The sequence below is a fragment of the Myotis brandtii genome, unplaced genomic scaffold (genome assembly GCF_000412655.1).
Source record: "Myotis brandtii unplaced genomic scaffold, ASM41265v1 scaffold550, whole genome shotgun sequence".
NCBI classification, from domain to species: domain Eukaryota; kingdom Metazoa; phylum Chordata; class Mammalia; order Chiroptera; family Vespertilionidae; genus Myotis; species Myotis brandtii.
The window spans coordinates 3,787,191-3,799,826 of NW_005370043.1; the positions used below are offsets into that span (position 1 = coordinate 3,787,191).

The following is a 12,636-nucleotide window of genomic DNA, read 5'->3' on the forward strand; positions in this document are numbered from 1 at the left end:
AAAAATTTTTTTTAAAAGGCAAAAAAAAAAAAATCGAATCTGCCAGTATGCCAGGCATTTTGCTAAAGGCCTGGGAATATATTGGTGAGCAAAATAAATTTGGTTCTTGCTAACATGGAGCACTTAGTTCCATTTTGATAAAAGCTGGAAGTTAAAATTTTTTTAAAAAGGCAAAAAAAAAAAAATCGAATCTGCCAGTATGCCAGGCATTTTGCTAAAGGCCTGGGAATATATTAGTGAGCAAAATAAATTTGGTTCTTGCTAACATGGAGCACTTAGTTCCATTTTGATAAAAGCTGGAAGTTTGGTTAAAAATTATATTCCCTTTGTCCACCAAGTTCTACCTCCAGATTCCTTCCCCTTTCCTTGGGCCTTATTTCTTTTTTCTTTTCTTTTCTTAATTTTTATTTAAATCCCTTATTGTTTAAAGTATTACACAAGTCTCCTTCCCCCCCCCATTGACCTCTCCCCAGCCCCTCTCACCTGCCCTAACATGTCCTCACCCACATTGTACCTGTGTCCATTCCTTATGCTCATATGCATGCATACAAGTCCTTTGGTTCTGTGTCCATTGGTTATGCTCATATGCAAGCATACAAGTCCTTTGGTTGATCTCTTACCCCCCGCCCTCCTCCTCCCCCACCTTCCCTCATAGGTTGGACAGTCGGACCTTATTTCTTTAAACCCTCTTCATAGTCCTGGATGGATGGGATGGCTCTCTGAGTAATGTGGGCAGCTTCAGCCATTTCCTTAAAAAAAAAAAAAAAAAGTGGTAAGAGTGTTAAAAATAACCTTCCTTCTCCTGCACCAATCTACCCCTAATTTTTTTATTCCAAGGAGTTCTTTTTTCAACAGCCAAAATTTGACATCATTTGCCAAATGCAAACCTTTTAATCTAAAGATATCACACATATTACCAGGAATTGACCTTTTCTTATCTCCAGGCAGGGTTGATCCTCCCTAAACATGTGGTTTCCACTGCCAGTCTCACCCACATTACTGCTCCTTTCGTGGTACACACAGAGGCTTCTGCAGAAGCTCCTTAAACTCTATCTGCTGTAATTTATAAAATAGTCACTGGCCCAATGAGTTTCTTTTCCTCCTGCCACCAGCATTGCTAACAGATGCAGGCTCTAGGAAAGTCATCTTGGTAAGTGAAACACTCCAGGATCTGTAAATTCTAGCAGGATTGGTTGCTGGAGAAAGCAGCTTTCTCAAGAACTGCTGGAGGCAGAGGCCTTAGTCTTTTTTTTTTTTTTTTAAACAACTTTATTCATATATGTTATAATTCACCCATTTAACATGTACAACTTATTGTATAACCATCGCCACAATCTAATTTTAGAATATTTTATCTCCCCCCCCCCAAATTACTCTATACCCATTAGTAGTCAATCTTTATTACTCCTCTAATCCTCCCTTTAGCCTCAGGCAACCACTAATATGCTTTCTCTATATATAATAATTTACCTATTCTGGACCTTTTCTATAAATGGAATCATACAATATATGGCCTTTTGTGTCTGGCCTCTTTCATTTAATATTGTCAAGGTCCATCCATGTTGTAGCATTTATCAGTACTTCATTCCTTTTTATGGCTGAATAATCTATTGTAGCCATACCACATTTTGTTTATCCTTTCTTCAGTTTACCCATTCTTCAGTTATCCATTCATGGACATTTGGATTATTTCTACTTTTTGTCTATTACAAATAATGCTGTGCACATTTGTGTACAGGTTTTTGTGTAGACATAATGTTTTTAAAAAATTGATTTGAGCAAGAGAGAGAAACATCGATTTGTTGTTTGACTTTTTTATGCATTCATTAGTTGATTTTTTTATGTGCCCTGACCAGGAATCGAGCCCACAGCCTTGGTATATCTGGACAGTGCTCTAACCAACTGACCTATCTGGCCATGGCTCTCTGTAGCCTTAATGTTTTCATTATTTTGGGTATATACCTAAGAGTAGAATTTCTGAGTCATATGGTAACTCTATTTATTAACATTTGAGGAACTGCCAAATCATTTTCCAAAGTAGCTGTACCATTTTACAGTCCCACCAGCAATGTATGAGAGTTCTCCATGTCCTACCAACACTTGTTACTGTCTTTTATATTATTGCCATCCTAGCAGGTGTGAAGTGGTATCTCATTGGGGTTCTTTATCAGCTATATGATGCCCAAATATTGTTTCCCATTCTCTGGGTTTTCTTTTCACTTCTTTGATGATACCATTTGCAGCACAAACATTTTTTAACTTGACCTACTTTTTCTTTGTCACTTGTGCTTTTGGTATCCTATCCAAGAAATCATTGCCTAACCCAGGTTTGTAAAAATTTATTCTCATGTGTACTTCTAAGAATTTTATAGTTTTTAGATCTTACATTTAGATCTGTGATCCACATTGAGTTAATTTTGTATATGGTGTGAGGTAGGGATCTAACTTTATTTTTTTGCATATAGATATCCAATATCCCAGCACCATTTCTTGAAAAAAAACTATTCTTTTCCTATTAGATTGTCTTGCCACCTTTATCAAAGGGAAGCCTTAAACTTTCCATATGGGTCTGTTTAATGATTTATTCCCTCCTCAAATTTCCTCTTCTTTCTACCCCTTAGCCCACACAATCTTCAGAAGAGATGGTAGTAAATCCTTTTGGAAATAATATCAGTGGGAAGGAAAGCCTTAAAAAAAAAAGATGCTTCTTTCATCCATAAATCTGGTGCTTCATCTTTCTTCCACTGAGAGCTAGTCAGGCTTAAGTCCCAGTCTAGGGCCATTGCCAGGTGGGGGCAGTGTGGAATCACAACCCAGATGAGCCCTGGTAGCCTCCAAACTTCCTAGAGAAGGAGAAGCTTAGTATTTCAGTCAAGGCCTGTGTCATTCAGTTGGGCTGACTTAGCCTGGTTTCAGTGTTTGTCATCTATTTGCTATCTCAGAACATATTTCTATTTCAACAGTATGAAGCTCCTAATCCCGCTCTCAAATTCCTTCCTAAAGAGGCTGGCAGGAAAAACAGTCAGTGTCAGGTTATTTTTCTTATCTCCTAAGCCTAGTGCCCTGCACCTGGCATCTCCAGTAGATCAGATTAGTACTCAGATTTTTCAAGTAACAACCCTAAAAAAACAGCAAGAAAAGTAAAGCAGAGACATATACTCAAGTGCCCTTCGTGGGTATTGAGTTAGAGATTACTAACTGGATTTAGACTGTTCCACATCTCTCAGGTTCCTAAACAGTCCCTCAGTTTGTCTGGTGGGAGACCTTAATCACCTGCTGAGATTTGAAGCTCTGGAATGAGAATGTCAGAGGGCAGGTTGGAGGTTGATTTTATCTTCATTCCAAATATAAATTCCCAGAGTGGCAAATTTGTCATATCCTCCGCCAAACAATATGAGCATTCATGCCCTGCAGCATAAAGCATAGGACTCTGACCCATTTCTGTCTTATTTAATTTTTTCATTCATTGAATATTTACTGAGCACCAGCTGTGTGCCAGGCATTGTGCTAGGTGTTTGATGTTGCTTTATTATATAAATGTTGTAAGAATCCTCTAAGATTTAGTCACTCTTTCAACAAACATTTATTGTACGCCTACAATGTACTATTCCTAGGTACTGTGCTAAGTGCTAAGATAGGTATTATTATTCCCACATTTTTCCTTATAATGAGAGATATAGCTTCCCTAAAATCATTCAGAATCATAAGTGGTCAAAGAAGGATTCCAGACCATGTTTTTGTAAGATCTCTGGTTTATATTTTTTTTACCTGTATTAGATTCAATGGTTCTGTAATTCTTTATAATCAATAAGTTATATGAAAAGAAAACATTGATTTCTATTACGCTGTCATACACACAAATATTTGTTTGTTTTGTTTTGTTCTCATCCGAGGATATTTTTTCCATTGACTTTCTTTTTTAAAAAATATATTTTTACTGATTTCAGAGAGGAAGGGAGAGGGAGAGAGAGAAAGAAATATCAATGATGAGAATCATTGATCGACTGCCTCCTGGACGCCCCCTACTGGGAATCAAGCCCACAACCTGGGCATGTGCCCTTAACCGGAATCGAACCCGGGACTCTTTGGTCTATCCGCTGAGCCAAACCGGCTAGGGCTCCATTGATTTTCTTTAGAGAGAATGGAAGGGAGGGTGGGGGAGAGAAAGAGAGAGAAAAAAACCACGGCTGTGAGAAAGACACATCGATTGGTTGCTTCCAGCATGTATCCCAACTAGGTGAGGATTGAACCTGTAACCCAGGTATGTGTCCTTGACCAGGAACTGAACCCGTGACCCTTCAGTGCACGTGCCTGCGCTCTAACCACTGAGCAACTCTGGCCAGGGCCACATACACATTTTAATAAACTCTATTTTGGAATAATTTTAAGAATTATAGAAGAAATGCCCCTCAACGTAGTTTCCCCATCTTACATTACCATGGTATATTTACTAGTAACACTAAGAAACTGGCATTGATACATTACTATTAATTAAACTTCATATTTTATTTGGATTTCACAGTTTATTCATTAATGTCCTCCTCCTGCTCCAGGAGACATTTTAGGGTATTACATTGCACTTATTTGTAATGTCTCCCAAATGTCCTCTGGTCTTTGACAATTTCTCTGTTCTTTATGACCTTGACAGTCTGTTCCAGTCTGTTTGTCTCATGTTTTTCTCGTGATTAGACTGAGGGTCTGAGTTCTAAAAAGTACACAAAAGAAGTGAAGTTCCCTTCTCATTAGATCATACCAGGGATTACTTGACAACTACATGATATTACTGGTGATGTTCACCTTCATCTCTTGGTTAAGGTGGTGGTCTCCAGAATATTTTACTGTAAAGTTACTATTTTTCCCTTTTGCTACTCTATTCTTTGGAAATAAATCACTAAGTCTAGCCTACCCTCAGTGGGAATGGGAGCTAAACTCCACCTCCTAAAGAGGAGAGTATCTACACATATTATTCTAAATTGTTCTGTTAGAAAGATTTGTCTCTTCTCCCAACTTATTTAATCATTTTTATATGAATATGGACTCATACTAAACTCTTATCTAAAACCTGTGATTTTTCTGCTATACCAGACAAGAAATAAGGACCTATACCAAGGCATTGGTTTCAGAGAAATTTATTTATTTCAGATTTCAGAGATTTTTAAGAGGTAGATTTGATAAGACTTGGTGACCTTGAATGTGAGGAAGTAAAGGAGAGGGAGTATTTGAAAGTGACACTCAGATTTTGGTTCCAATAGCTGGAAATAAAATTTTGATTTGAAATATTAACTAACAAGTATGAAGATTGATTCTAGGCTTTGATAAAGCTCAGCTTCTTCAAAGGCTGCGTTTAGCATACATGTAGGTCCAGAATGCCCTGTTCTCCCCTTGGAGCTCTTCAGAGCAGAGCCAAGTACTTTTCATCCTGACTGAAACACCAGGGCCCCCTAGTGGACAGCCCACTGGGTCCTGTTTCTTGTCTGAAGGATGCTTGGTTTTGTTTTTTGTTTGGTTGTGAGGTTTTCTCTAGTTCATTTGCAAAGCAGAGATGCTTAATTCTATTGTCTCTAATAAATTATTAAACCCTTCCCCCTTCAGAGTTATCAGTTCACCCTCATATGATCTCATGTTCAGTAAGGAGACAATTACCCTCTGACAATCATTCCCATGCTTTTGCACTCTAAACCAGAGAGTACGCAATACTTGTTTTTAACTCATTTCTTCTTCTTTCCATCTGGTGCTATATTAATGTTAATTCTTTGTTTCAGAGCCATCATCAACCACTTTAACCCCAAAATTGAATCCTATGCTGCTGTGAATCATATATCCCAACTGTCTGAGGAGCAGGTAAGCTACTACTCTCCCCAGAGTGACCCTGCTTGGTGGCTAGGATCAAGTAGTTGCCCTCTCTCTAATGGCAGAGGGATTCTGTGACTGAGCTTCTAGTGGGAGTGGCAAGAGCTAGGCTGCTAAGAGGAATTAGTAAGTGATTTGTTGATAGTACTTTAAATAGTAATGGCTTCAGCTTTTGTGCCATATGAGAGGTTTGTTAAATTATATATAAGATCTGTAGGTGAAAATTTGGAGAATTCTTATTTTAGAGTGGGTGATAAGGCATTTCTTTTCTTTTTATTTTAGGCAGAGAGTCATTTTGATTTTTGAAAATAAGAAATGAAAACTTAGAAATGGATGAAACTGCCAATTAGAAAAACCCTGAGTTCAGCTTAATTTGATGCTGTTTGGCTTGTTAAAACGTGAGCCTTCATTGGGGCAGATTTTCTTTAGTAATTGAGTTCTATATGGCTTGAACAATTATTTCTGAGTAGATTTTTCTATGGTATGGACTGATTGGAGATTCAGATAGCATTGTGTGCTTGTTTTCCTGGAGTCTGGCCTGATTTCCCCATCTCCCAAAGTGCCGGCCCTTGGCTCTGCATTATATAAAAGTAGAGATGGAACTTTAGCGCATGGTGGGGCTTGAACTTGGTTTCAGAATGAGACTCTTGAGTCCTTTCTTTTTTTAAAAAATATATTTTTATTGATTTCAGAGGGGGAGGGCGAGGGAATGAGAGACAGAAACATCAATGATGAGAGAGAATAATTGATTAGATGCCACTTGCAAGACCCACACTGGGGATCGAACCCACAACCCGGGCATATGCCCTGGCCAGAATTGAACTGTGATCTCCTGCTTTATATATTGACACCCAACCACTGAGCCATACCGTCCAGGCGAGTCCTATTTGTAAAAGCACAAAATGAAACATCCTATTCACACAATCTCCCTTCCTTCTCACTTTATTCTTAAGTTGGAGGGCCAGGGTATGCATGAGGTGAGAGTCCAGGTACCAGTATATAGGCTCTAAGCCAATTTTTAAAAGCCCACATATGCTCTGCTCTGCTTTTTTTTGCCAGTGCACCAGTGTAACCCTTCTTTGAACCTCTTGCTAGCAGGACTAGCCAGCTACAGTGTGACCATGTGTTCCAGCGTCCCTAAAAGCGATTCAGCTATTCCAGTGAGGCACCCAGCAAGCCTTTTTCCCAACAGACAAGCTTCTCAGTATTCCAACCAGTGGCTCTTTCCTCAGCCAGATGGATAGGACTCTATTAGTATATCAGTTGTTCCCTGTGACATATTTGTTCTCTTTCATGAGGCCACCAGTGAGAATCCATCCTGTTATTTAAACTGCCTTTATAAATGGCTTCATTTTCTTTTTTTTCTATTCTGCCTGTGGGGCATTCCTGAATCCTGTTCTTTGATACCACTGCTGTCTGTAAGGTACTTTAAGATGCTACCTTTTTCCTGATGGACCAATTCAGATTGGTTTTACTACATACCATTTTTATACAAAAGAATACAACATCTTGAATTTTGTTCAGTGAGAGAAAGGGTGACTTTCCTACCACAGTGAGCTCTGGTTAGTCTAAAAGCTTTTTTTTTTTTTTTAAAGGAAGATTTTTTTTCTCCGTCAGCCATGTGCAGTGTTCATCCCCCAGTAGCTTGGGAAGGTCAGGCTGAAATCTTTCTACAGCAGTAACAGCCACAGACCAATAATAAAAATCCATTCTGGTGCATGAGGCAATCTGGAAAAGGATGATTAGTAAGCACATGTCCTCACCCTCCTCCAACTTCTTTCAAAGTTAAATGAAGTGATGAAAGTGCCTCTCAAAAAGAGTCTACAACCAGAGATGAGGCAATTTCTATGGAGGAGAGTAGATAGTTCTGTTTGAGAACGGGGAAGGGATAACAGCTCTCAAAGATTTATTTAGTCAATAAATAATTACAGGCCTGCTGTATACAATGTATGGCGCTGGGTAATGAGGATCAGTGGTGAGTGATTTAAGTGTTCTTATTCTCATGGAGTTTTTGTACACTCATTACCTCTCTTACCAATCCTTTTCACTTGGGAAATGGGGGAAGGGTGATACTATTCTGGGACCCTTTGCAAAACTGCTCTCAAAATAGTTGTTGCTTCTCTTCCCTAACTGACTTTGAAGGGCACTACATGACAGTTTAGGGTACACTTGATTTTATTCTCAGCACTATCAGATTCAAAGTATTTGACTGCCTTGTTAATCTCCAACATGTGTTGGAGCACTTCTCTCTCTTCACTTATGAACATTAAAGCTAACATCACTTAAATGTTAAGTGTATTCACAGCTTCCCAAAAAGCTGGCTTTGAGATGCAGTAGGGACCTGCAGTTGTTAGCAGCAAACTAAGTAGAAAGAAAAAATCAAGAACTTAATCCCCAAATAGATTCTAAAGGACTCCTAAAATAAAACCTAAAGACCATAAACAGGAGTTAACTGGAATCTATAGCACCTAGTAAGATAGCAGACAAGAGAGGACTCTTTGTTAGATCTGCCTGCCCAGCCTGCCATTTTTTTCTGACAGATTTGTGAGTTTTTGAGCTTGATAACCCCCAGACACATTCCAGCCTCTGTTTGAGGCATTGCAAAGTGATGCTTATAAATCCATTATTGCTTATTAAACAAAGTCCATTCTCTCACGTGTTTTTTTTTTTTGTGTGTGTGTGTTGTTGTTTTTTAGTTACCCGGAAGATAGATGACATTTTTCTGTTAATTCTTATTGGCTTCATAGAGGGCAAAACTCTTTAATCAGTTAATACCCTCAGCATAACTGAATGGTTGTCCATTTTCTAATGTAATAAACTGCATGCATTTTTATATTGTATACACAGGTGTCATATTTGTCTGAAGTTGATTGTGAAGCTTGTTCATCTTAACTCCTTTTTTATGCATGATAAAATATACGTAAATTTACCATTTTAACCATTTTTAGTATACAGTTCAATGGCATTAAGTACATTCACATTTTGTGGACCATCACCAGTATTCATCTCCCGACCTGAAATCCTATATCCATTAAACAGTAACTCTCCATTTCTCCTCCCCCTCCCCAGCCCCTAGTAACCATGTTTTACTTTCTGTATTTGTGTATTTGATTATTCTAGGTGGCTCATATAAGTGGAATCATGCAATATTTGTCCTTTTGTATCTGGCTTATTTCACTTAGCATAATGTCTTCAAGGTTCAACCATGTTGAAGCATGTGCCAGAATTTAATTCCTCTTCAAAACTGAATAATATTGCATTGTGTGTGTATGTGTGTAGCGTGAGAGCACATTTTGTTTATTCATTTACCCATCAGTGGACATTTAGATTGTTTGCACCTTTTGGATATTTAAAGAATGTTGCTATGAACATTGATGTGTAAATAGCTATTTGAGTTCCTGCTTGCAGTTCTTTTGTATATATATCAAGAATTTAAATTGCTGGATCAAATGGTAATTCTGCTTAAGTTTTTGAGAAACCACCATACTATCTTCCATAGTGGTTGTACCATTTTACACCCCAATTTCTCTACATTCTCGTCAACACTTGCTTTCTGTTGTTTGTTTGTTTTTATATATATCTAGCCATCCTAATGGATGTGAAGTGGTATCTCATTGTGGTTTTGATTTGCATTTCCCTAATCATTATTAAAATTGAGTGTCTTTTCATGTGCTTCTTGGTCATTTGCCTATCTTCTTTGGACAATGTCTATTCAAGCCTTTTGCCCATTTTTTAATTGGGTTGTTTGGGTTTTTTGTTATTGAGTTCTAGGAGTTCTTTCTATATTCTGGATATTAATTCCTCTTCAGATATGTGATTTGCAAATATTTTCTCCCATTCTGTGAGTTGCCTTTTTACTATGTTGACAGTGTCCCTTGATGCACAAAACTTTAATTTTTATGCATCCTACTTCTCTATTCTTTTGTTGCCTGTCCTTTTTTTAATTTTTTAAATTGATTTCAGAGCAAAAGGGGGAGAGAGAGAGAGAGAGAGAGAGAGAGAGAGAAAGAGAGAAACATCAATGATGATAGAGAATCATTGATCAGCTGCCTCCTGCATACTTCCTACTGAGGATCAAACCGGCAACCCCAGCATGTGCCCTGACTGGGAATCAAACTGTGAACTCCTGGTTCATAGATGATGCCCAACCACTGAGCCAAACTGGCTGACCTGTTGCCTGCCCTTGTGATGTCATATCTAGGAAATCATTGCCAAATGCAATGTCATGAAGCTTTTCTCCTATGTTTTCATACATAGTTTTAGCTCTTACATTTAAGTCTTTGATCCATTTTAAGTTAATATTTGTATGGTGTTCGATAAAGGTATTTGGCCATTTTGTATTTCACATATTTCTATGAATCAAGATTATGGAGAAGATGCAGCTTGTTTTTCCAAGAACTGTGAAACTACTCCCAGTTTGTTTCCTACTGGCCTTGTTTATCTCTAGTACATCTTGTAAAAATTGCCCTTCAGGCTCCTTGCCCATCCTCAGCTGAGATTTAGCTCCTTTCTCTCCCCAGTATGGCTTGTTGGTAAGGACCTGTCCTTAGCTGGAGAATCATTTGATATGCTTCTCCTCCCACTAGTGGCCTACACCCTGATTTTCATTCTCCTAGGAGGATAGCTGAGTCACCAACCTGTGTTTCATAAATGTGACCCTTTTTCTGTACTAAATAAATGTAGATGGAAAGTATTTAAGAGAAACTTTTGACCCCAGGCTAAGTCTTGGGTTTGGATGCTTTGAGGACATCTTGTTTTGATGATGCCTCAACCTTTTGCAGCAAGGATTCAGGATCTGGAGAAGGGGCTGCACACAAACGGATACACTAGATAAGAAATATAAATTTAGAAATTATTGGGGGAGCCAGAAGGAGACCTACTCTCTAGTGGAGAGGCTCTCTGAATCTCTGGACTGATAGCTTTTTATTTACTAGAATATACATTTTCCCTTTAGCAAAGCAAACAGACATCAATGGTGAGGTTTGGTAAACAATAAAGGATTATCAGCCAGCAGCAGGGTAATACAATGCTGATTCTCAGCCCTTGCTGAATATCAAAGTCCATCAGCCTTCTGAGGGACTTCTCGCATTTATATGTTAACTACTTGTTGGTCTTAGCCTCCAGCAGATGATGCAATGCTCCCTTTATAGAACTATGTTGAAATAAAAGAGCTCTTCAAGGGGTTCTCCTCCCTACCTGGCCTACCCTAAACTCTTATATACTCCTCCCTCTCCTTTATTCTTATTTTTCAAATTAGGAAAAGTATTTTATTATTATTAGCTAGACCATATTAGAAATGAGTCCACACTTAAGAGGTCTGTCATGAAATCTTCACAGGTTCTTAACCTAAGGTCCAAAAATAGGCTTTAGAGAAGTATTGTATACTGTGAAATTGTGTTTAAAATTATTTGTATGTCCTTTTTTTTTTTTTTTTTTCTTGAAGAGGGTCCATCTTTCTTAAAATTCTCAACCAGTCTTTGACACTCAGGCTGCCTTGAATACTATCTCATACATTCCTTGCCCCAAAAGCCCTTAGATCTTTGAAAATACCCTTTGAGGATCTTGAGCTCCTTTTAGGCTATTCACTATTTGTTTTGATTTACAAATGGTATAACATATTGATTTATATCACTTCTAATTTCCTTATGGGCAAGAGAAGGCTTCATAGCAGAACTTTACAGAAGAGTCTCTAGAGCCCTGAATACCTAGAATACTTAGTGGCAATTTAAGATTCAAGTCAAAGCCTTCTCTGAGTATCTGGATCCTTAAGCTTTCAGTCACATTCATGACCAATTTTATTCCTTTGAAATATCCCATTGGAAAGCAAGTAAATGATTGGCCTACTCTTGCTTTCTTCAGCCTTCATTCAGGGTTAGTATTTTAGCTTTTAGTATCTGTTGTGTGCTTCAGATTGTGCTAGGCATTTGAGGGATACTGAAGTATGATAAAGGGCCTTTGTTCTCAAAGGATGGAATAAGTGCAAGAGATGGCTTAAGGCAACTTATTGTCAGTAGCCGACCGGTCCTAGTAGTAAGATCTGTGAGTTCAGGTTAGAGAAATATCTCTGCAAGTTGTGGTGGTCAGGAAAGGCCATATAGAGGAGAGAAGATTTGAGTTGGGTCTTGAAAGAAGAGGAATAGGTATTGGATAAATAGAGAGGCATAGATTATAAAATGTACTCAAAGTCAGGGACCTAAAAAGGACAGAAAGAACGAAGAGTCTGAGAGTTTCTGTAAGTCTTACCCTTAGGTCCCAGGGTACCCAGAGGCTGGGTGATTTAGGAATACAATTCAGTCATTTAAAGTATCACAGCTTCTGTAAGCCCTAATGCACTGACTCTCATCCCTGTCCTAATTGCACTGCCTTTCATTCAATTTACAGGCGTTCATCAAGGGCCTAGTATGAGCCAGCCTCAATGCTAGGCATGTGATAAGACCTAATGGGCAAGCCTATCTCTTTTTTATTTTAATTTTTATTAAAAATCACATAAAATTTACCATATTAACTATTTTTAAGTGTATAGTATAGTAGTGTTAATATAAGCACATTGTTGTGCAGTTTCTGTCTAGAACTTTTTAAAAATATATATGTTGATTTCAGAGAGGAAGGGGATGGGAGAGAGAGAGAGAAACATCAATGATGAGAGAGAATCATTGATCGTCTGCCTCCTGCACACCCACTACTGGGATCAAGCCCACAACCTGGGCATGTGCCCTTGACCGGAATTGAACCTAGGACCCCTCAGTCCACAGACCAATGCTCTGTCCACTGAGCCAAACCAGCGAG

At 38.4% G+C, this 12,636-nt stretch overlaps 1 protein-coding gene and 1 long non-coding RNA gene across 4 annotated transcripts in view; one reads left to right on the top strand and one right to left on the bottom strand.

The window, feature by feature from the left end:
* LOC102245761 (chromosome unknown open reading frame, human C10orf76) overlaps positions 1–12,636 on the top strand; it is a 148,574-nt gene that overhangs the window by 115,635 nt on the left and 20,303 nt on the right. For all 3 annotated transcript variants that reach the window (XM_005878274.2, XM_014549421.1, XM_014549422.1), the window contains one exon: positions 5,763–5,841. In XM_005878274.2, the coding sequence (XP_005878336.1) occupies positions 5,763–5,841 (79 nt within the window). The remainder of the gene's footprint in view (positions 1–5,762; positions 5,842–12,636) is intronic.
* Positions 665–12,636, bottom strand: part of LOC106728174 — a 33,690-nt gene continuing 21,718 nt past the window's right edge. The window contains exon 4 of the long non-coding RNA XR_001364445.1: positions 665–749. This is a non-coding gene — a long non-coding RNA (uncharacterized LOC106728174). The remainder of the gene's footprint in view (positions 750–12,636) is intronic.